Raw genomic sequence first — 24,247 nt, 5'->3', positions numbered from 1 at the left:
ACTCAAAATGGAAAGTAGATACTGTTACAGATCTACACAAAGGACCAAATTGTTAAACAAAGATATCACAAAGTCGTAGTGTTCATTTTCTTGCTGCAAAGTGTACTTTTGGTTATGAATTACTTTCCATAAACCAATAATGTAATATCTTATTATAGTAAATGCCTCTTTCTTCACTTATCAGCCACGTCTCATCCTGCCTATCATTAGTTACTGATCTCCCAGAAAGAAGAGTTACAGTTCCCCCATGCGGCAGCAGCATCCGGTCGCTGGGGTAACCAGATTAGCTGGGCGGCTCACTCTGACATCAGAGCCCCGGGCCAATGATGTGGCATGCCGGGGTTCCAGAGCGCCAGGACACTCAGACGGCAGCTCCACCAGGCATGCGGGGTACTCCAACGTGAGCTGTTCCTTGCTCAGTATATAACGCCGGCCCTGCATGTGCAGGTGCCGTGAACTTCTAGTCCTCTGCTTCCCTCTGATGTTCCCTTGCTGTTATTGAAGACTCCTCTGGCCTGGATTTTCTGGATTGGTATTATGGCTAAGTTTTTGGCTTCTGGCGAGTTGGTATTGTATTGATCTCCTGTTTTTTTACATTCTGGCGTGTTGATTTTCTTGTTTGCCTCTGGCGTTTTTTGTACTTTATTGTCCAACTGGCATTTGACCCTTTACTGTACAACTACTCCCTTAGTGTTTGTCGGTTTGTTGTACCCTGTTTGTGTGTCGCCCTCAAACATATTTCAGCGTAGAGACTGCCGCCCAGTTATGGGGTCACTGCCTAGGGTGATTGTGCAAGTAGGTAGGGATAGCGGGTCCAGGAAATTTCAGGGCTGCACTATCCCTGTTTGTGTGTGACAGTAGTCACGTTATCCTGACAAGAAGATTTTCCACTTTACTAAGATGATGTTCCTGCTGCTACCCATGGACAGTCAGTGGATTTCTATGGAGAGAGGAGCAAGAGGAAGCAGCTGTAGAGAGAAAAAAAATGCACTCACAGGACTTTTGTTGCTACCAGTAAGTGTTTTATCTTACCAATGTGCTGAATTCACAGCTACACTGCAGCATCTGTGATGCTTCTGCTTCAGTGTGTGGCCGAGATGGGAGGGGGTAAGAAAATATGTTTTCATTTTACTGGACATGTCCAAACAGCTAAGAATTATGGACAAAATGAATGATAATGTTTACATGTAATATATAGGCCCATAATCATGTTCAATAAAAAAAAATGTCATAAAAAAAAATCTATAATCAATAAATTAAAACAGGTAAAAAAAAGATATGTTTTGCTATCTGGTTTTAATTGGCAGAAAAAATGTTGATAACATATTCCCATTAAAACCCTCCACTCTGCTTCCTGCCTCATGTGTATGGATTTTCTGAAAGTTCACCGTGAGTGATTTGTGAGGCAGACAGGAGGAAGAGAAGTTTGTGAAGTGGTGAAAAATATATATTTTTTGTAATAAGATATACTACAAAGTTTCTTATTTTCACTTGCACTATTGATTTATGGAAGGTTGTTTATATGGAGAGTTGCCTTTTAACTTTATTTAGGGAAACCCAAAGAGCTCATCCCAAATGTGTCACTTCATCATGATTACTTTGCCGTATTAAAGCACAGATAGATTATTGGTCTTGGAACCCCTCAAGCTTATCATCATCAATCTGAAGAATGATCCCCTGAATTGTAGCCATCTGTTGATCTGCCTATCTATTAGTTGTGTTTGTAAAATTACTTCCCTGACTTCGACTGAAGAACACAAAATGATGGCAAGTCGAGCTATAGAGCTGTCCTAAATAAACCAAGAGTGCTTGAAGTGTTTTTCTAATGAAGACAACCTTTTCTTACATCAGCTGACTGCAGGTCTAGCTTCAAATATCTGATTTTGCTGGAAGTTTGGGCCAGATACAAACAAATGGTCATCCATGTAATTACACAAGCCACTTGAGTACACTAGAAGAAGAACCATTGTCTGTTAGTGGTATCTGCTTTGGCTCATAGAGGGGCTCCTCTCTGTGATATCCAAATGCCCTAATAGAGGATACGGACAGCGGTTGTCATTAAGAGACAATACCTTTAAATAAACCAAATCTCTATCACAAGGTTATTAGCAAGTAAGACCTCATGCACACAACTTTTTTTTAATCTGTATTCTTTATCTATCTGCATTTTTTGCACACTGACTAATTCATCTGTATAGAGCCATGCAAACATCCAAATTATCATCCCCTCTCTGTTGGTGTCCCTCAAGGCTCTGCCCTAGGACCCCTGCTCTTCTCAATTTTTACCTTCAGCTTGGGACAGCTAATTGAGTCACATGGATTTCAGTATCACTTTTATGCTGCTGACACGCAGAGGCGGATTGGGAACTTAAAGTGGCCCGAGAAAAAAACGTAAACGTGGCCCCATGTTGTAGGTGGGTCCAAATTAACAGAAGATGGGACAAAACAAGTAGGCAAGGCCTGCAACACCGTAGGGCATCAAAGAATACCACCCCAACTGAACCAAATACCACAGGGCAGCACAAAATACTGCCGCCCCAACCACAGTATTCAACTGTATCACCGCCATGAGGATGGTAATACAGCTGAGTTCAGGATGGCACCTGTGGCCGTTGAGCATCAGATCATTACAACCCAGCCTGCTGCCATCAAGAGGACTTGAGTGGCCACCTGGGCATCAGCCTACCGTGAAATTTCCCGGTAGGGTCTATGGCCAATACGCCTCTGCTGACACGCAGATTTATCTCTCTGGTCCAGATATCAGCACCGTACTATGCAAAATCCCACAATGCCTATTCTGTATATCCTTCTTCTTCTCTCACTTGCTAAAACGCAACATGAGTAAAAAAGAATTTATCATGTTTCCCCCATCTCATTCAACTCCCCCAACAGACCTATCTATCACGGTCAATAGCTGCACACTCTCCACAGTCAACCAAGTCCACTGCCTTGGAGTAACCCTTGAGTCTGCACTGTCCTTCAAACCGCACATCCAAACCGTTTCAACCACCTGCCACCTCCAACTCAAAAATATATCTTTAATCTACGCATTCCTCAGCCAGGAGTCTGCAAAAATGCTTGTGAATGCCATCATCATCTCCCGCCTAGACTATTATAACATCCTCCTCAGTGGCCTTTCATCTAACACCCTCGCACCCCTACAATTTATCCTCAACTCTGCTTCCTGACTAATCCACCTCTTCCCCGTTAATCCTCTGCCTCTCCCCTCAGCCAATCCCTTCACTGGCTTTGCATTGCAGTTTAAAATACTAACAAATACATATAAGACCATCCACAACCTTTTCATCTCTGAGCTACTTTCCCTATACATCCCCACAAGTAATCTCCGATCCTCACAAGACCTCCTTCTCTACTATCCTCTTATCACCTCTTCCCATAATTGCCTCTAAGATTTCTCCCATGTATCCCTATACTCTGGAACTCTCTACCTCAACATATGAAACATATGAGACTCTCACCTACAGTGGAAACCTTCAAAGGAAACCTGAAATCTCACCTCTGCAGACAAGTCTACAACTTACAGTAACCCTGCTGCCACTATATTGCTATGACCAGCTTTACCCTCACCGTGTCCTTCTCCCATCCCTTGTAGATTTTAAGCCCTCACGGGCAGGATCCTGTCTCCTTCTGTACCAGTTTGTAACTCGTCTTGTTCATGCTTAGTGCAATTGTCTGTAATATACAGGGAGTGCAGAATTATTAGGCAAGTTGTATTTTTGAGGATTAATTTTATTATTGAACAACAACCATGTTCTCAATGAACCCAAAAAACTCATTAATATCAAAGCTGAATATTTTTGGAAGTAGTTTTTAGTTTGTTTTTAGTTTTAGCTATTTTAGGGGGATATCTGTGTGTGCAGGTGACTATTAACTGTGCATAATTATTAGGCAACTTAACAAAAAACAAATATATACCCATTTCAATTATTTATTTTTACCAGTGAAACCAATATAACATCTCAACATTCACAAATATACATTTCTGACATTCAAAAACAAAACAAAAACAATCAGTGACCAATATAGCCACCTTTCTTTGCAAGGACACTCAAAAGCCTGCCATCCATGGATTCTGTCAGCGTTTTGATCTGTTCACCATCAACATTGCGTGCAGCAGCAACCACAGCCTCCCAGACACTGTTCAGAGAGGTGTACTGTTTTCCCTCCTTGTAAATCTCACATTTGATTATGGACCACAGGTTCTCAATGGGGTTCAGATCAGGTGAACAAGGAGGCCATGTCATTAGATTTTCTTCTTTTATACCCTTTCTTGCCAGCCACGCTGTGGAGTACTTGGACGCGTGTGATGGAGCATTGTCCTGCATGAAAATCATGTTTTTCTTGAAGGATTCAGACTTCTTCCTGTACCACTGCTTGAAGAAGGTGTCTTCCAGAAACTGGCAGTAGGACTGGGAGTTGAGCTTGACTCCATCCTCAACCCGAAAAGGCCCCACAAGCTCATCTTTGATGATACCAGCCCAAACCAGTACTCCACCTCCACCTTGCTGGCGTCTGAGTCGGACTGTAGCTCTCTGCCCTTTACCAATCCATCCATCTGGCCCATCAAGACTCACTCTCATTTCATCAGTCCATAAAACCTTAGAAAAATCAGTCTTGAGATATTTCTTGGCCTAGTCTTGACGTTTCAGCTTGTGTGTCTTGTTCAGTGGTGGTCGTCTTTCAGCCTTTCTTACCTTGGCCATGTCTCTGAGTATTGCACACCTTGTGCTTTTGGGCACTCCAGTGATGTTGCAGCTCTGAAATATGGCCAAACTGGTGGCAAGTGGCATCTTGGCAGCTGCACGCTTGACTTTTCTCACTTCATGGGCAGTTATTTTGCGCCTTGGTTTTTCCACACGCTTCTTGCAACCCTGTTGACTATTTTGAATGAAACGCTTGATTGTTCGATGATCACGCTTCAGAAGCTTTGCAATTTTAAGAGTGCTGCATCCCTCTGCAAGATATCTCACTATTTTTGACTTTTCTGAGCCTGTCAAGTCCTTCTTTAGACCCATTTTGCCAAAGGAAAGGAAGTTGCCTAATAATTATGCACACCTGATATAGGGTGTTGATGTCATTAGACCACACCCCTTCTCATTACAGAGATGCACATCACCTAATATGCTTAATTGGTAGTAGGCTTTCGAGCCTATACAGCTTGGAGTAAGACAACATGCATAAAGAGGATGATGTGGTCAAAATACTTATTTGCCTAATAATTCTGCACGCAGTGTATATGCATACCCCTTATCATATGTACAGCGCCATGGAATGAATGGTGCGTTAATAAATAATAATAATAACAATTTGGGAATCTGTGTGGCTTAGAATATGTCCTATTCTTGTCAATATTGCGGACAAGAATAGCTCTTTCTATTGATGGGCGTGAGAACATACATAACACGCAAACAAGATGTCCATAATTTGTGAAACCGCTGTCTGCAGATTGAAATACGGCCACGGCCACGTGCATTAGGCCTAGATGTAGACAGAACACTTAATGGTGTATACCTGGTGTACTAAATTCCAAAAGTCATGCGTGAAAACAGCTGAAGAGAAAAAACAGATGCTTAAGTTCATATTCTGACCTTCACTTTGAAACCAGTTGCTGGAATGTGACTGAAAGATGATATTTTATGATAAAAGTGTTGGCACTAATTATCATCATTCACGCACATATATTAGGCAGAGTTGTATTTTTCAGTAGAATACTATTAAATATTATTGCTGTAAAAATTTTATCATATAAAAGTAAAAGTAATAAAACATATTTGATGTGCTCACAGATTTGAAGATTTTTTTTTTTTAATCTAACAATGGATTTGTATGTGGTTTCTTCATTTCAATAGTCACATTGTTCCATCACTGAACCCATAGTTAGGGGCAGCATGGGAAAGAATATTATTTAAAACAACCTACCATTGCAAGGCAATGCATAATCTAAACACCCCTCAGGTGCTATAAAGATGCAGAAAGCACTCTTCTAATCCTATAATTAAATTCACCATGGTGTCCAGTTACTGTCCGTCCCTTTTCACTAGAAAGGGTATACTTGAGGTTTCTTACTTAGGATTCATCCCAAGGGGAAGCTAACACCACAAACTTTAATCCTTTTCATACTTCAGCCTTGTATTTCCGTTTCGCCTTGGACTGAGCTCTCTGCTTGGCCGTGTTGCTCTGCTTGGGCAGATAGACTGAAAGTCAATCTGAGCATCCAGAAAGTATTTTATGTCTTTGGCTGTGAAAAAACTTAGAGGCTGGCTCCAGGTTATAAACTGCCACTGGATTCCAAAAATAGCTTACTCAGAAAATAATGACTTTTCCACTGAAAGAGAAATACTTTGGGGCGATCCAAATTAAGTAGTTTAATAACCAGATTTTGGCTTTCTTATCCTGGTGTAAATTTACAATTAATTGCAAAAAATACTTTGTTACCTCGCTATGCTATACATATGTCTATTACACAGGAGTGATCAATGTAACATAGATTAATACTGGTGGGTTGTCGAGGACTTCCCCTGATCTTTAGGATGAAGGCTGGCCATAGACAGTAGATGCTCAAGACCTGCAGTATCTCTTCCTAGTTACCCATCTATACACGTGTATGTTTGGCTCGGTCAAGCATGTATGAGTCTTGAATGGTGAGAGGAGAAAAACCCCTCTGGCAGAAGTGGATCTCCCTGAAAACAAAAGGACTGGGCAGCTGAAATCCAACTTGCCTGATCCTTATGAACTCTGACATCTGCTGCTTGAGAGAGAATCGAGAGGTCCCACACACATTAAACGGTCGGTGGATCCTGCCAAAACCTGCAGTTTCAGCGAACATTTATGACCAGCTTAACAGGCTGTAGCCCTCTTCTAAACATAGTGGAGGAGATATATCAAGACTGGTGTATCCATATGCCAGTCTTCATTTTTTTGCACTAGCATGAGATGCATCTAATTTATTAAGGGACAGATGTCCTGATGCATGCCAGACACTGAAGTCTATGCTAGCTACAGGCTGGCATAGACTTAGCTATAACTTCCGCCACTTTCTGGCAAAAGTTATAGTGAATGTGGCAGGCGGCATGAAGCCACACCCCCTCCCGCTAAACCATGCCCCTTTTTCTCGGCACTTGCTCAGACAGTGGCAAATTATGGTGCACACATGTGCAATAAACTGCAACTTTTTTTATGCCACAATAGCTGCGATAAGAGGTTAAAAAATTGCCTTTCAAATAATAGGACAGAAATTTCTGTATCTAAGGGCTCTTTCACACTTGCATTGTCCGGATCCGTCGTGCACTCCATTTGCCGGAGGTGCCCGCCGGATCCGGAAAAATGCAAGTGAACTGAAAGCATTTGAAGACGGATCCGTCTTCAAAATGCGTTCAGTGTTACTATGGCACTATTAAAGTCCTGGTTGCCGTAGTAGTAGTGGGGAGCGGGGGAGCAGTATACTTACCGTCCGTGTGGCTCCCCGGGCGCTCCAGAATGACGTCAGAGCGCCCCATATGCATGGATGACGTGATCCATGTGATCACATCACCCATGCGCGTGGGGCGCCCTGACGTCACTCTGGAGCGCCCGGGGAGCCGCACGGACGGTAAGTATACCGCTCCCCCGCTCCCCACTACACTTTACCATGGCTGCCAGGACTTTAGCGTCTTGGCAGCCGTGGTAACCATTCAGAAAAAGCTAAACGTCGGATCCGGCAATGCGCCGAAATGACGTTTAGCTTAAGGCCGGATCCGGATTAATATCTTTCAATGGGCATTAATTCCGGATCCGGCCTTGCGGCAAGTGTTCAGGATTTTTGGCCGGAGCAAAAAGCGCAGCATGCTACGGTATTTTCTCCGGCCAAAAAACGTTCCGTTCCGGAACTGAAGGCATCCTGATGCATCCTGAACGGATTTCTCTCCATTCAGAATGCATTAGGATAAAACTGATCAGGATTCTTCCGGCATAGAGCCCCGACGACGGAACTCTATGCCGGAAGACAAGAACGCAAGTGTGAAAGAGCCCTAAGCTATGCTGTAAGGCTATCCTCTCATCTCAGAGGGGCATTAAAGAGAAATCCTCAACTGGTGTGGCATTCTCATACGTCACTAGAGCATGATAGAAGATAGGGAAAATGTGAAAAAAGGTGTAGGAACTAGAGTTGAGTGAATCGCTCAAATTTTGATTCATGTTTGGCCAAATCTGTCTCCTACAACTAATTTTTTTTAATACATTAAAGAGGCCCTGTCACCAGGATCAATCCTATTAAACCTATAGCCTCGTAGGGTTGATGTAGCTGAGTAAAATGATACCTATATATTTTTTTTTTAGGTGCTGGTGTTGTGGAGAGATGTACAATGGCTAATTTGCATAGAAATAAATGTCAATTTCTTCACAAAGCCGTCACCTAAGAAAAAATAAATAAAGGTATCGGTTTACTCAGCTACATCAACCCTGGTTTAATAGGGTTGATCCTGGTAACAGAGCCTCTTTAATTTCTCTCTCACTCCAAGATTTGTCTGAATGGAACCAACAATTTGGACTCAAATGCAACTCAAATTTTTACAAAATTAGAGTCAAATTTCATTAGTTTAGATTTAATTTGCTCATCACTAGCAGGAACTCTTTTGTGTTAATACCTGTATTATCTGCCAGCCTCTACTTGTATGTAATTACCAGCATCTTCACAATGTATAATGTCTCCGCTATCAATATACTTACTGGAAAGAGTTAGGGCCCATGCACACAAACGTATTTTCTTTCCTTGCTTGTTCCGTTTTTTTTTTTTGCGGACCGTTTGAGAAAACAATTCATTTCTATGGATCCGCAAAAAAAAAATGAAGTTACTCTGTGTGCATTCCGTTTCCACATGTCCCTATTTCCGTTCCACAAAAAAATAGAACATGTCCTATTATTGTCTGCATCATAGACAAGGATAGGACTGTTCTATTAGGGGCCAGCTGTTCCGTTCCGCAAAATACAGAATGCACACAGATGCCATCCGTATTTTTTGCGGATCCGTTTTTGCGGACTGCAAAATATATACGGTCGTGTGCATGAGCCCTTACTCTGTAATACTGGAAACTCTGGACTAGGTCAAGACCACATAGGATTTTTTTCTTATGAAAATCAGACTTTTGTGGTTACAAATGATCTATGAAAAAACTGAACTTGCTTCCAATAAAATGTATCATAGGCCATAAATAATTCAGCTTTTCACTGAGACAATTTAGACTAACAAGCTGAGTTAGACAGAAGCAAATGTGAGAGGAAAATAGGAAACTGTGCCAAATAATAAAATAACATTTTATTATATATTATATGCCTTTTGTACCTTGGAAACCATCTTATACATTTTAATATGCAACAAATTTACAGTATTAAAACAGGTCACTGCACTATAGTATATTAGCATATGGAATTTGCTATAGGAGTAAAACATTAGTTAGGTTCTAAACTTTGTCAACTTAGAAAGCCAAGTCATGTAATTTCATTGTATATTTACTGTACTGTTTCAAATCGAATAACCAAACTGTGATCCATACATGTGCCTACGGTTCTGCAGGTCGCCACCTTTGCTGCACTGGACCATTGAATAGTACTACTGTAGCTTTCATGTCACAACTTTCAAACAGTTCTGAATAGTGGATCGAGCATATGCAGAGATAAAGCATCATAGACGTGTATAACTACTTGCATTCCCCACATAATAACAATTCTAGTATCTATTCTTATGATTCTACATTGTACTATTCCTCTTTTATTCCAACTAGCAGTTTATAAACGAATTGCCAATTTGCCAGCAGTCAGCAATAAAAGTCTATCTGGGCGTTACCAGTTGGGGTAAGACTGCTGAGAATTCATTTATCAGCTTGAGTAGGAATAATAGAGGAACTGTACAACATAAAAATAGATGCTCCAGAATTATTACATGGACACATAAGTTGTTACTAAAACAGCTCCTGTCAGGAGAGGTGACATGACCTCTTTAATTATGTACACGTCTATATATTGTAAAATGAACGTCTAATTTAGATATTTAAAGCAGAATGACAGAACAGTATTTTATTTAATGTTATGTACAGTTCTTAAAAAGGTTATTTGCGATATGACAACATTTATCCAGAACTGATAAATTCAAAAAATAAAAAATAAAGTTGACGGGAAAGACTGAAGCAGCAGTGTTAGAACAGTGGGGATCTAATAACTTATGTCCTTATGATATGGGAACTTGGGGCCTTTTTGGTCTTAAATGCCAGGATTTTCAGCCTTAGGAAACCTATCAAATTGCATATTGGTTGAAAGTATTATTTCATATTTGTGTTTGGTATGCGTGGGTCAGTAAAAATATCCTGTAAAACCTGCCAGTCACATTATCCTTAAGAAGTTTTGGCTCAAATTAGAATAATGCCATACAACCTTCCACTTTTTGCATGTAAATAGCTAGCCTCCTGTCACATGACTAAAAGAGGAGTGAAAGGGGACTGGCTAAGGCCTCTTTCACACTTGCGTTGTCCGGATCCGGCGTGTACTCCACTTGCCGGAATTACACTCCGGATCCGGAAAAACGCAAGTGTACTGAAAGCATTTGAAGACGGAACCGTCTTCCAAATGCGTTCAGTGTTACTATGGCACCCAGGACGCTATTAAAGTCCTGGTTGCCATAGTAGTAGTGGGGAGCGGGGGAGCAGTATACTTACAGTCCGTGCGGCTCCCCGGGCGCTCCAGAATGACGTCAGAGAGCCCCATGCGCATGGATGACGTGATCCATGTGATCACATGATCCATGAGCTTGGGGCGCCCTGACGTCACTCTGGAGCGCCCGGGGAGCCGCACGGACGGTAAGTATACTGCTCCCCACTCCCCACTACACTTTACCATGGCTGCCAGGACTTTAGCGTCCCGGCAGCCATGGTAACCACTCTGAAAAAGCTAAATGTCGGATGCGGCAATGCGCCGAAACGACGTTTAGCTTAAGGCCGGATCCGGATCAATGCCTTTCAATGGGCATTAATTCCGGATCCGGCCTTGCGGCAAGTGTTCCGGATTTTTGGCCGGAGCAAAAAGCGCAGCATGCTGCGGTATTTTCTCCGGCCAAAAAACGTTCCGTTCCGGAACTGAAGACATCCTGATGCATCCTGAACGGATTTCTCTCCATTCAGAATGCATTAGGATAATCCTGATCAGGATTCTTCCGGCATAGAGCCCCGACGACGGAACTCTATGCCGGAAGACAACAACGCAGGTGTGAAAGAGCCCTAAGACTAGGGGTGCACCGAAATTCCGGCAGCCGAAAATATCGGCCGAAAATGCACCTAATCCACTTCGGCCGATATTGTTACATATTGGCCGAAAATATGGGGTGTGGGATTTGTCACCCACCATCTGCGGGCGGGCGCGGGGCGGGCGGTTTACTTTGTCACTGCATCTTTATTTTACCTTACAATCGTGAGGCTCCAGTAACTAACAACTCTGCAGGCAGAGCGGAGGCCGGCGTAACGTCACTTACTCACGTGACGCGCCTGCTCCGCCTCCTTCATTCATAAAGTGGGCGGAGCAGGTGCGTCACGTGAGTAAGTGACGTTACGCCGCCCTCCGCTCTGCCTGCAGAGTTGTTACTGGAGCGTCACGATTGTAAGGTAAAATAAAGATGCAGTGAGTGATGCTGTGAGCAGCAGGGCCGGGGCTGTTATGGGTAGGGGGATCGGTCTATGGCACTGCTATGGGGAGGGGGGATCTGTGCACTGTTATGGGGAAAGGGATCTGTGCACTGTTATGGGGAAAGGGATCTGTGCACTGTTATGCCCATAACAGTGCACATATCCCCTTTACATAACAGCGCCACCCACAGATCCCCCTCTCCATAACAGCGCCACCCACAGATCCCCCTCTCCATAACAGCGCCACCCACAGATCCCCCTCTCCATAACAGCGCCACCCACAGATCCCCCTCTCCATAACAGCGCCACCCACAGATCCCCCTCTCCATAACAGCGCCACCCACAGATCCCCCTCTCCATAGCGCCACCCACAGATCCCCCTCTCCATAACAGCGCCACCCACAGATCCCCCTCTCCATAACAGCGCCACCCACAGATCCCCCTCTCCATAACAGCGCCACCCACAGATCCCCCTCTCCATAACAGCGCCACCCACAGATGAATTTCATTCATGAAAAAGAATTATTAATAAAATCATTTAAAAAAAAAGTATTTTAAAAGTATTTGGGCAAAAAGGCAGTTTCGGTTTCGGTTTTCGGTCAAGGGCATCCTGAATTTTCGGTTTCGGACCAGAATTTTCATTTCGGTGCACCCCTAGCTAAGACCCTTTAAAAATTGCATACTGTAAACCACACATGGTTTAGATCCCTGAAAGACACCAAGTTGTAGGTCTGTTCTGTTCCGTCATAATTCATTCCGTCATAATAGAAGTCTATGGCCTGCATAACGGATCCGTCCTGTTTCCGTTATGCAGGGGAGTCCTCTCCTTCATAACGGAAACGGGACGGATCCGATATGCAGGCCCTAGATTTCTATCATGCCTCTAAAGGCATTCCGTCATAGAATTGCCTTATGGTCCGTGGTAACTGAATCCATAATGCAATTCTGCTTTTACCACAAAATGAAGCGCAAACTAATTTCATAACATGAAATTCGCTCATCTCCAATTGTATCCCTTTTATTTCTGTACAGTTTGCTTGTCTGTATGTACTTTTTTGTTATCTTTTTGTAACCTTTTATCACTGTACCTTTTTGTATATTAAAACTTAAATTTAATAAGTTGTTCCTTGCTATTCTAAACATACCCACACCCTCTAACTTCTGCTTTGCTGTGTTACCATTGAAGGTCGGTGTGCTAAAGGGTAGCCTGTCTTATGCTAAAACACAGTATGTTCCTGTGAGTATTGTGTGTTGTAAATGGGGATTCCATCAGCTTTACTAACGGATGGTGGCAGTGTTGTGTGTGGTTGTGTGGACGTGTTTGAGGTTCGCTTCACTCCTTGGTAGTCAAAAGTGTTAGGCAAGTGTGAAAGCGAGAGTGGACGTGGATTTCCCCCTTAAGATCACATCCAAGGTCAAGGGTCCTGTGAATGCCAGTATGGCCCCTCATGGCCTGCCGTTTTGCATGGGTGAGTGGTCATAAAATCCCATGACATCTACAGTAAATAGATGCCTCTGATGTCATGCAGTGGCCTCTATCACCAACAGTGTTCCATTGGGGGAAAAAAATGTATAAATTTAACATGTAGGTTTTTTACTGGATACATATATATGAAATAGCACAATCTACTATTTTATTTTATACTGGGGGTTTTTTGTGCAGTATACTGACATATACCATTGAAGTAATCACAGCTAAGACGATATCCCGTCAGAGGGAATGATAACCACAGGTGGTATATATGTCTAATAAATGTAATCACAGGGAACAACCTGTTTTAAAACGTAGCCTTTAATCTAATTTAAACATAAAATAACAAACTCCCACAGACACACATAGAAAAGAACAAAAAAAAGAAAAAGATATATCCTTGATGACATAGAAGATAATACTGTAATCGTCCAATGACACGGGTCAGTGATAGACGGGGTGGACAGTCATGGAATCTGATCTGTCCCTATTCCTGGCCCTAGGCTAGGTCGCCCTGCCTGAGAACGGAATAGCCGCCCTGATAAGGACGATCCCGTGTTCTGGAACCTCCTTGTGAAACCTAAATAGACCCTATGATCCAGGTGGGTCCCTACTTCGGGGCCTGCTCTAGGTACACAAAACAAAACAACCAAGTATAGATTGACAGTATAGGGAGCAATAGACCACCCACACTCATGGATGCTGAGTCTTGTGGGTGGAAAGTTGCTAGCAAAAATTATGTCATAAAGGGTGCACAAACAACCACAGGTCTGGTTATCTATGAATATGTATCATCAAATAGGCGATATCAGTGTGTAGACATCACACACTAGAATCAATGTGTGACGTCAACACACCGAGAATCGCCGTACACATTTGTACATGCTAGTGTATAAAATAAGATGTATATACACGCTAGGCACCAGAAGCACTGCGTATATTAGTATGCAATCAGGTGCCAGTGTCCCAACGCGTTTCACCCTAATTGATTGTCGGGTTCCTCAGGGGACATATATAAAAGTACAATGCTGTTTTTGGCATCAATAAGAGGTAACAGAGCAGTCGGCAGGGTCCTCATTTATGATGACACAGTTAGACCAGATCATTTACTGGTCATATTACGTTCAGTCGTTTAATAGCTTTAAACAGTATACACAAGATAATGGTGCCTCGCTGGTCCTGTGTGTAAGGTGGACCAGTGAGGCACCATTATCTTGTGTATACGGGCTATGGCTGGAGTGACAGTGGACATACTACTAACTCCACAGACAGCCTGGGGCCCCTTTGGCTGCATCTGGACACGCAAGTAGTATCTGGTTACTTGTTTGCCATGCTTATCACACATGTCATCATTCATATGTGGCTGTTTTAGGAGGTCGCCACTCTAATTACCTATGTGGGAATCATTTATGTTCGCATATGCCTGGATATCTGTGTGGAAATGTGTAACTCACATACCCACACTGGCAAGTGACTCTCTCATTTAGTGCCTCCCCCTCCATAGGCCCTCTAATGTGGTCCTTGTATCTGACTGTTTAAAGCTATTAAACGACTGAACGTAATATGACCAGTAAATGATCTGGTCAAATTGTGTCATCATAAATGAGGACCCTGCCGACTGCTCTGTTACCTCTTATTGATGCCAAAAACAGCATTGTACTTTTATATATGTCCCCTGAGGAACCCGACAATCAATTAGGGTGAAACGCGTTGGAACACTGGCACCTGATTGCATACTAATATACGCAGTGCTTCTGGTGCCTAGCGTGTATATACATCTTATTTTATACACTAGCATGTACAAATGTGTACGGCGATTCTCGGTGTGTTGACGTCACACATTGATTCTAGTGTGTGATGTCTACACACTGATATCGCCTATTTGATGATACATATTCATAGATAACCAGACCTGTGGTTGTTTGTGCACCCTTTATGACATAATTTTTGCTAGCAACTTTCCACCCACAAGACTCAGCATCCATGAGTGTGGGTGGTCTATTGCTCCCTATACTGTCAATCTATACTTGGTTGTTTTGTTTTGTGTACCTAGAGCAGGCCCCGCAGTAGGGACCCACCTGGATCATAGGGTCTATTTAGGTTTCACAAGGAGGTTCCAGAACACGGGATCGTCCTTATCAGGGCGGCTATTCCGTTCTCAGGCAGGGCGACCTAGCCTAGGGCCAGGAATAGGGACAGATCAGATTCCATGACTGTCCCCCCCGTCTATCACTGACCCGTGTCATTGGAGAATTACAGTATTATCTTCTATGTCATCAAGGATATATCTTTTTCTTTTTTTTGTTCTTTTCTATGTGTGTCTGTGGGAGTTTGTTATTTTATGTTTAAATTAGATTAAAGGCTACGTTTTAAAACAGGTTGTTCCCTGTGATTACATATACTGACATATACCAGCCTTCGTCTGGCTAGAATGTACATTGGAAGCTGTGTGGACAAGTGAGATGTTAACATATGCTCCATAGTTACAAAAACTATTAATATTATACTGATAGCAAAAATATCTACAAAGTGAAGTCCATAAGAACAAATAAGGTCATGTTCCCATTGGTGCCATGACTTTGCTTTTACAAGACCATAGAAAAGGAATGACAGATCCATTATTATCCACTATGATCTTTTTGAGGGATCCATTATTATGTGATCTTTAGTCCACCTTTTTATAGTGGACCTGCCAGGTTTCCATTACTACATAGAATACTACAGCATATTACTGTATATTATGATCTTCATAAAACAAGCAGTAATATTACATTATTATATATATGCTTATTTCCAAGTCGAAACCGAAGCCATTGCAGATTACGTAGTCATTAAAAGGGCCACTCACTGTTCAAATATAAAGAATGCTACAGTCTTATAATGAGATCAGTCTTCAGTGTCTGGTGGTTCTGGTATGGATTTTTGACTGATAGTGGGTAAAGTCTTAGGTTTGTTATTTGCACAGCAGAAGGAACTCAGTGACCTAATTTGCAAACTGATTTTGTAGTTAATTAGCATAAGTAAGTAGGGGCTAATGCTAGAATATGCAGAAAACAGCACAATAAGCAGAGTTGAGGCTAAATACCATGACCTTATGTACTTCAAGAGCAAGACAAGGACAAAATGAGCAACCCACAGGGCAGTGACAAGGAACATCAACAGTACAATCACTTTGGAAGCCCGTAGGACCTCAGTCTCTGAAGGGTCATGTCCGATCCAGATATTGCCATAAGTTGCTTTCTTTTGCTCATAAAAAAGGGCGATGATGCGAAGGCTGACCAGAAATAAAATCACTAGTGGAATTATATCAGTGATGACCATGAAAATCTGGTTATAATAAAATGCAAATGTAGTATTTGGAAAATTAAGGCTACATTCTTCATGAAGAAAGTTGCAATGGACGGAGTAAGTATCATTGAGCAGAGCTTGCCGTGGCACATTATTCCCAAAAACTAGATAAGGGCAACAGGCTACAATTCCTTTGACCCACAAGGCAGGCACAGCTATTAGAAGATGCTTGCGCCATTTGCCATTAGGAGGTGTCCTCAGCGGATGGACAACTCGATTGAGCTTCACACAGTAGAATACAGCCATGTAAAATGTGAACCAGATCTCAAGTTTAGTAGTTAACGATGCCGCAAACAATCCAATTTTGCAGACAAGAGGATTAGGGATCAGTCCAGCATTGAATATAATATTGATAGCATTGACTACAATATTCTTCAGTACGTGAACAAATGCAAGGCTGAAAATGAGGGCAAATGATGTTGGCAGGCGTCTTGTAATGCACTTCCATGTGCAATAAATCAGTATGGCATTTCCCAGTAAACTCGAAAAGATGAGGATGCAGCAGGCAATAATTTCAATGATACTTGATGAAAGCCTCATTTTCAGCACCAGGTGAAAAGCCAAAGAGATCCTGTCACTTCTTCAGTGACAAAATATACTTGAAAGAATCCTTACTCAAACTCATTGTGCTAAGTAAAATAAAAATATAGCAACGAGACCTCAAAAGCAGAAAACCAGAGCTCTGTGTAGACGGCAAGGCAGAGAAATGTACAGTTACATTAGGGTTCTGTGGCACTACCATGGGACCAAGGGATGGAAGAGAAAAACACATGTATACCTGCTAATTAAGTATCTGAGAAGCCTGGTAACAGGAGAGCAACATGTAATCATTTCTTCTGGGATTTCTACTGCAATACACAATCTATAACCATTGCATGAGAGAATGAAATTGCCACATTGTTATTCCTTTCATAGATAATCAGATAATGTGTCTTGATGTTTCGGAAATGATCAGTGGTCAAGTGGCTGTGTTTTATAGTTGGAACAACTGATTGTAAAAAATATTATTTTCTACTGCAGATGTTCGCTGTCACAGAGAACCTTTAATATGTCCACCAAAACCCTAGACCTTAGACTATATAGACTCTCTAGGACCTTTATCAGGCACTAAACTCATACATGGTACAAATCAAGCGTCTTCCCATGAAGGTAATTTTTTAAACATCTTCAGAACAGATTGTCATAAAAAAAAAGTAAAAATCATGGACCAGTAATATATTCCACCTACTGTATTACTAGTCAGGTCATCTTGAAAGCGACAGTTAGGCCCCTTTCACACGAGCGAGTATTCCGCGCGGATGCGATGCGGGAGGTGAACGCATTGCACCCGCACTGAATACCGACCCATTCATTTCTATGGGGCTGTTCACATGAGCAGTGATTTTCACGCATCACTTGTGCGTTGCGTGAAAATCGCAGCATGCTCCTCTTTGTGCGTTTTTCGCGTAACGCAGGCCCCATAGAAATGAATGGGGTTGCGTGAAAATCGCAAGCATCCGCAAGCAAGTGCGGATGCGGTGCGATTTTCACGCATGGTTGCTAGGAGACGATCGGGATGGAGACCCGATCATTATTATTTTCCCTTATAACATGGTTATAAGGGAGAATAATAGCATTCTGAATACAGAATGCATAGTAAAACATCGCTGGAGGGGTTAAAAAATAAATAAAAATAATTTAACTCACCTTAGTCCACTTGATCGCGTAGCCGGCATCTCTTCTGTCCTCATCTGATCTCTGTGCAGCAACAGGACCTTTGGTGACGTCATTCCGGTCATCACATGATCCATCACATGATCTTTTACCATGGTGATGGATCATGTGATGACCGGAATGACGAAGGTCCTGTTGCTGCACAGAGATCAGATGAAGACAGAAGGAGATGCCGGGCATCGCGATCAAGGTGAGTTAAATTTATTTATTTTTTAACCCCTCCAGCGATGTTTTACTATGCATCCCTTATTCTCCCTTATAACCATGTTATAAGGGAAAATAATACAATTTACAGAACACCGATCCCAAGCCCGAACTTCTGTGAAGAAGTTCGGGTTTGGGTACCAAACGCGCGATTTTTCTCACGCGAGTGCAAAACGCATTACAATGTTTTGCACTCGCGCGGGTGTTCCCATAATGCACCCGCACATTTTCCCGCAACGCCCGTGTGAAAGAGGCCTAAGTCTACAGAATAGTTTACTCAAAGTCCATTTAAAGAATAGTTTTCATCCTCCCAATGACAATTCCAGTTCATTTATATTTAACCACCTCAGCTCCCCTAGCTTAAACCCCCTTAATGACCAGGCCACTTTTTACACTTCTGCACTACACTACTTTCACCGTTTATTGCTCGGTCATGCAACTTACCACCCAAATGAATTTTACCTCCTTTTCTTCTCACTAATAGAGCTTTCATTTGGTGGTATTTCATTGCTGCTGACATTTTAACTTTTTTTGTTATTAATCGAAATTGACCGAAATTTTTTCAAAAAAATGAAATTTTTCACTTTCAGTTGTAAAATTTTTCAAAAAAAAATACATTTCTATATAAATTTTTCTCTAAATTTATTGTTCTACATGTCTTTGATAAAAAAAAATGTTTGGGTAAAAAAAAAAAAATGGTTTGGGTAAAAGTTATAGCGTTTACAAACTATGGTACAAAAATGTGAATTTCCGCTTTTCGAAGCAGCTCTGACTTTCTGAGCACCTGTCACGTTTCCTGAGGTTCTACAATGCCCAGACAGTAGAAAAACCCCACAAATGACCCCATTTCGGAAAGTAGACACCCTAAGGTATTCGCTGATGGGCATAGTGAGTTCATAGAACTTTTTATTTTTTGTCACAAGTTAGCGGAAAAGGATGATTTTTATTTAATTTATTTTTTTCCTTACAAAGTCTCATATTCCACTAACTTGTGACAAAAAATAAAAACTTCCATGAACTCACTATGCCCATCACGAAATACCTTGGGGTGTCTTCTTTCCAAAATGGGGTTACTTGTGGGGTAGTTATACTGCCCTGGCATTTTAGGGACCCTAATGCGTGAGAAGTAGTTTGAAATCAAAATGTGTAAAAAATTCCCTGTGAAATCCTAAAGGTGCTCTTTGGAATGTGGGCCCCTTTGCCCACCTAGGCTGCAAAAAAGTGTCACACATGTGGTATCGCCGTACTCAGGAGAAGTTGGGCAATGTGTTTTGGGGTGTCTTTCTACATATACCCATGCTGGGTGAGAGAAATATCCCTCTCAAAGACAACTTTTCCCATTTTTTTATACAAAGTTGGCATTTGACCGATATATTTATCTCACCCAGCATGGGTATATGTAAAATGACACCCCAAAACACATTTCCAAACTTCTCCTGAGTATGGCGATACCACATGTGTGACACTTTTTTGCAGCCTAGGTGCGCAAAGAGGCCCAAATTCCTTTTAGGAGGGCATTTTTAGACATTTGGATTCCAGACTTCTTCTCACGCTTTAGGGCCCCTAAAATGCCAGGGCAGTATAAATACCCCACATGTGACCCCATTTTGGAAAGAAGACACCCCGAGGTATTCCGTGAGGGGCATGGCGGATCCGCAAAACACATATGGACGTCTGAATGGAGCCTTACAGTGGGGTGATCAATGACAGGGGGGTGATCAGGGAGTCTATATGAGGTGATCAGGGGTTAATAAGGGGTTAATAAGTGACAGGGGGGGGTGTAGTGTAGTGGTGTTTGGTGCTACTTTACAGAGCTGCCTGTGTCCTCTGGTGGTCGATCCAAGCAAAAGAGACCACCAGAGGACCAGGTAGCAGGTATATTAGACGCTGTTATCAAAACAGCGTCTAATATACCTTTAAGGGGTTAAAAAAATCGGATCTACAGCCTGCCAGCGAATGATCGCCGCTGGCAGGCTGCAGATCCACTCGATTACCTGCAGTTCCTGTGAACGCGCGCACCTGTGTGCGCGCTTTCACAGGAAATCTCGCGTCTCGCGAGATGACGCGCCGGCGCGTCCACTCGGAATAGCAGGGCCGCCGCAAAGACGCAATCCTGCGTACGGCGGTCCTGTAGTGGTTAATGTATATTTACATAAATTTGCTTTCAACAGTGTCTACATTGTTTTTATGCTTCTTTTTGGGGAGCATTCTCCAGGAAGAAGCCTGTCTTTCTAGTGCCACTTATAGCCACTGAAAGTCAACATCAGACCCATTAAAGAGCCTTTAATGACTAGGAATATGAGCCAAACCAGGCACCTAAATGTATGCAACTGTGTCGGAGTTCTGTGTACTAGTTGGTTAGATGAGATGCCTTTGACCCAGCTCTTGGAAGGTACTTCTTGTCCTTCACAGATTCAGCTGGTGAAGGGAGTCTAATTTCAGATAATTTGCTGGGAGTTAAAAAATTTGCAACAGCTGGAGAGCCACAGGTTGGAGACCTCTACTGTACAGCATAAAGTACAGTACAGTAGAAGATAATGCAAGTTTAACAACAAATCTATGTAATGAAAAAACACAATAAAATGCTACATGTTATACATGGTAATGGAGTAGATTTAACGTTGCTCCAGCACGTGATTAGTATATATAATGGTGAAGTTTTTCTTCATAAAAAAACGTAATAAAACACAGCTATTATATACAAAACATCTCACATAATGGAAGCGTGAGAATTCATGACGGCAAACTAGCTTTGCTCGCAGACTCATTTGCTTCTGGTTTTCACGACAAGTGACATTTCCTGAAAATGATAATTATAATTGCTCACAAAGGTTTCGGGTCAAGGAAAGAACAAAGGGAAAAGGGGAAAAAAAAACAGGCACTGTTATTTTATTCACTGCCTTTCCAGATCATGACATATTTGATTTATGTTACTCAGAGACTAAGTTCCAAGCAAAGGATCACCTCATCCCAACCCACAGTTTATTCAGAGCGTTCCCTTCTTATTAAAGTTCAACAGTTCAAAGCAGTCATTTTTAAGAGGCTCGCTTCAGAAGACAGAGTAGTCTGCAACGCTTTATCATCCATATGTAAGGATATTGATCTTCCAACCACAAATCTGCTTTGATGGGATGCTCAAATACGTTTTCCTCCTTTACAGATTTACTGTAGTGTCAGGCTAGACCCATGTACAATAAGCGAGCTGTATCAATGAGGCCCTGATCTCATGAATACTGTGTGAGTGCACACAATGGCGGCCTCCGCAGTAATATACAGTGGGCTGAATGTTACTAAATATACTGTCATCTGATGTTAACCACAGGGAACAGCATTTCAGCACGCAAGGCAATGTGCTAAAGACATAGAGGGTTTATATCAGTTTTTGTCATGCCTATAAAAACAGCAAATAAAATCAGTTTATTCCCACAGGATCCATATAAAGGGAACTTGCCGCATTATTAACTGTGAACTACTATGCACATTAAAGGGGCAATATACATCTGTGACACAGAAATCAAATGAGTTGGAACAGTAATAAATTCTTTAAAGAATTCATAAAGAGACGTAACAAAAATACCGTTTCTGTGTTTAGAAGTTACATGTTATGTATATTAGACACACACACATTTTTGCCTCCTTTTTCGTGTACGAAAAAGGGTTATCACACGAGTTTAAGACTCTTTTACTCACTTATCTGGAGGATTTTCTTTCTTTTATGTGGGTAGGCAGTAGCTCACGTGTGAAAATGAAGCACCTGCATCTCCCAGCAAGTACAGTACCCCTTCCACCTCTGCATGGAAAAGAGTCCCTGACATATAGCCCTAGAAATACATATTGTATGCAATGCCCCCACAATTTCCTTCTCTAATGTCTAGAAAGAGACATTGATATATATTTCTACGAACGTAGAAGTACAGATGATAGCTGAAAGGTGTCCAGCACTGAGGGGAGGCGAAGGGAGCAGGGAATCTAATGAGCGCCGAGGAGCAGTAGATTCACAGAAAGGAAGCTGTGCAGCAATCTCGCTCACAGTAGGATGCGGAATCGCTATTGTCATCGCTCGTCCTCATACAGTTGCATTGTTTGTGGGTAGCAGATCGCTGTTTAGACAGCACGATCAGCTGCCGAGAAATGATAATTTACGTGCCTGCGTTTTGCTCGTTCATCGGGTGATCTGCTGCTCCTTCAGACAGGCAGATTGTTGGGAAGGAGCGTTCAACGGAATGTTTGTTCCCGATAATCTGCCCAATTATCTGCCCGTGTAAATCTACCTTTAGTCCACTACTGAATGTGGGAGAAGGTGGACCAGAAGAATAGACAGCAGGGGGCGCTACCAGAGGAAAATGTAATGTACATAAAAAACCAACAATATTTTTATTGCATGTATATTGCAATAATTCTTCATTTGAAATGGATTATTCCTTGCACAGAAATGCTTTTTGTGGAATAATATTAATTTTATTTATCGGTAATTTTAATATTTAATCATTTTAATATTAAGGAATTGGTGATGGACTCAGCCCAATTAGCTGTTTTGTACATATTTGCAGTACAGGTCAGGGCTGGTAATGGCAGGCATAACTTATCCAGTATGGGCTTGCTGTATTGATTTACATGTCGGCTGGACAGGTGGAGGCAATACCATCACTTCATCCACCCCTTTTTTTCCTGTTCCCATAATAGTCTCTCCATCATGAACAGCAGGCGGTGTCCAATAATCAATGGGGTATGTCGGGTTCTGCTGGTGTCCAATGTGCAATGGACCTGTCTCTGCTTTGTGGTTTCAATTTATAATGGCACAACATGGTCTTACAAGGTCTACCTCATTTCGCTAGACCACGCTTAGTCAGACCACTCTGAAGCTGTTCAGCAATGACTGGACAGCATCAGAGCTAGGAAGAAAAGTCTCCACCCAAAAGTCAAGCTGTGGCTGCCTCCATGGCAATCCATTTGCATATAGGGCACACAGAATATTGGAATTGGTGGTCAAATGTCTTGAAAATGGGAGTCATGTCCCCTCCCACTTAACAATGAACTTCTCAGGGAACTGACAGCAATGTGGTAATGTGCACAATTTTTTGTTCTTGAAGTAGTGACAGGTCATCTTTATTAAGCTGTTGAAGTTCATGCCAAAATTAACCAGTTAAATACCATGCTACATATTTACAACACATGGTTCTGGACACTAAAGGTCAAACTGTCAGCTTGTTTTCGCACATTAAACTAAGTTCTTCTCTGCGGTGCCATTCAGAGACACAGTGCAGGAGCGTGATGAGGGGGCCAGCCAGGAGCAGGATACAGATGCCTGGCCCTGTCAATCAACCAGGGAAATGAGGGGCTCATTGAGAACCTGGGTGCATCGAAGGGCTAGTCCCTCCTTTGGAGCATCGAACATCTCATCTGCATATTTTTGAAAAGGTCTTTTTTTCTACTACATGCAGCCACAGATTTCAAGAGTAGAGGTACTGTTTTAATTGTCAATGCAAGACCTAAATGCCACTCTGCTTAGTTTATTAGGCAAAACCAAGCTGACAAACATCCTTTAAAACTTATGCCATTAACAAAGGTTGAATCACCTGCCCTTGTAATTGACAAATCAGGTGCCCAGTGCCAGAGACCAATACATCCATATCTTCTCTTTTACAGAATACACAGCATTCAATAAAAAAAGACTTGTATATATGATAAGTAGAGCTCTGAATGTTCAAAATGAATATTGATGCTGGGCTCAATGTTACGTGGTGGCTGGTGGTCTTTTAGCATTTTGAGGCTGGTATTGTCCGGGAAGCATTGTGGCTGGTAGACACCTCACCTCTTGGCTGTAATACCACTTGGATGTGATGAGGAC

The 24,247-nt window shown here is 42.1% G+C and overlaps 2 protein-coding genes across 4 annotated transcripts in view; both read right to left on the bottom strand.

The window, feature by feature from the left end:
- The window catches only part of LOC120988466 (synuclein alpha interacting protein), a 239,487-nt gene that overhangs the window by 139,605 nt on the left and 75,635 nt on the right, over nt 1-24,247 (bottom strand). The window lies entirely within an intron of this gene.
- On the bottom strand, nt 16,021-17,022 carry LOC120990752. Its single transcript, XM_040419654.1, has one exon. The coding sequence runs from the start codon at nt 17,020-17,022 to the stop codon at nt 16,021-16,023; it is 1,002 nt and encodes a 333-aa protein (XP_040275588.1).

Source organism: Bufo bufo, chromosome 2 (assembly GCF_905171765.1).
Source record: "Bufo bufo chromosome 2, aBufBuf1.1, whole genome shotgun sequence".
NCBI lineage: Eukaryota > Metazoa > Chordata > Amphibia > Anura > Bufonidae > Bufo > Bufo bufo.
The sequence above is the reverse complement of the archived record's forward strand: the minus strand, read 5'-3'. Positions and strand labels throughout refer to the sequence as shown.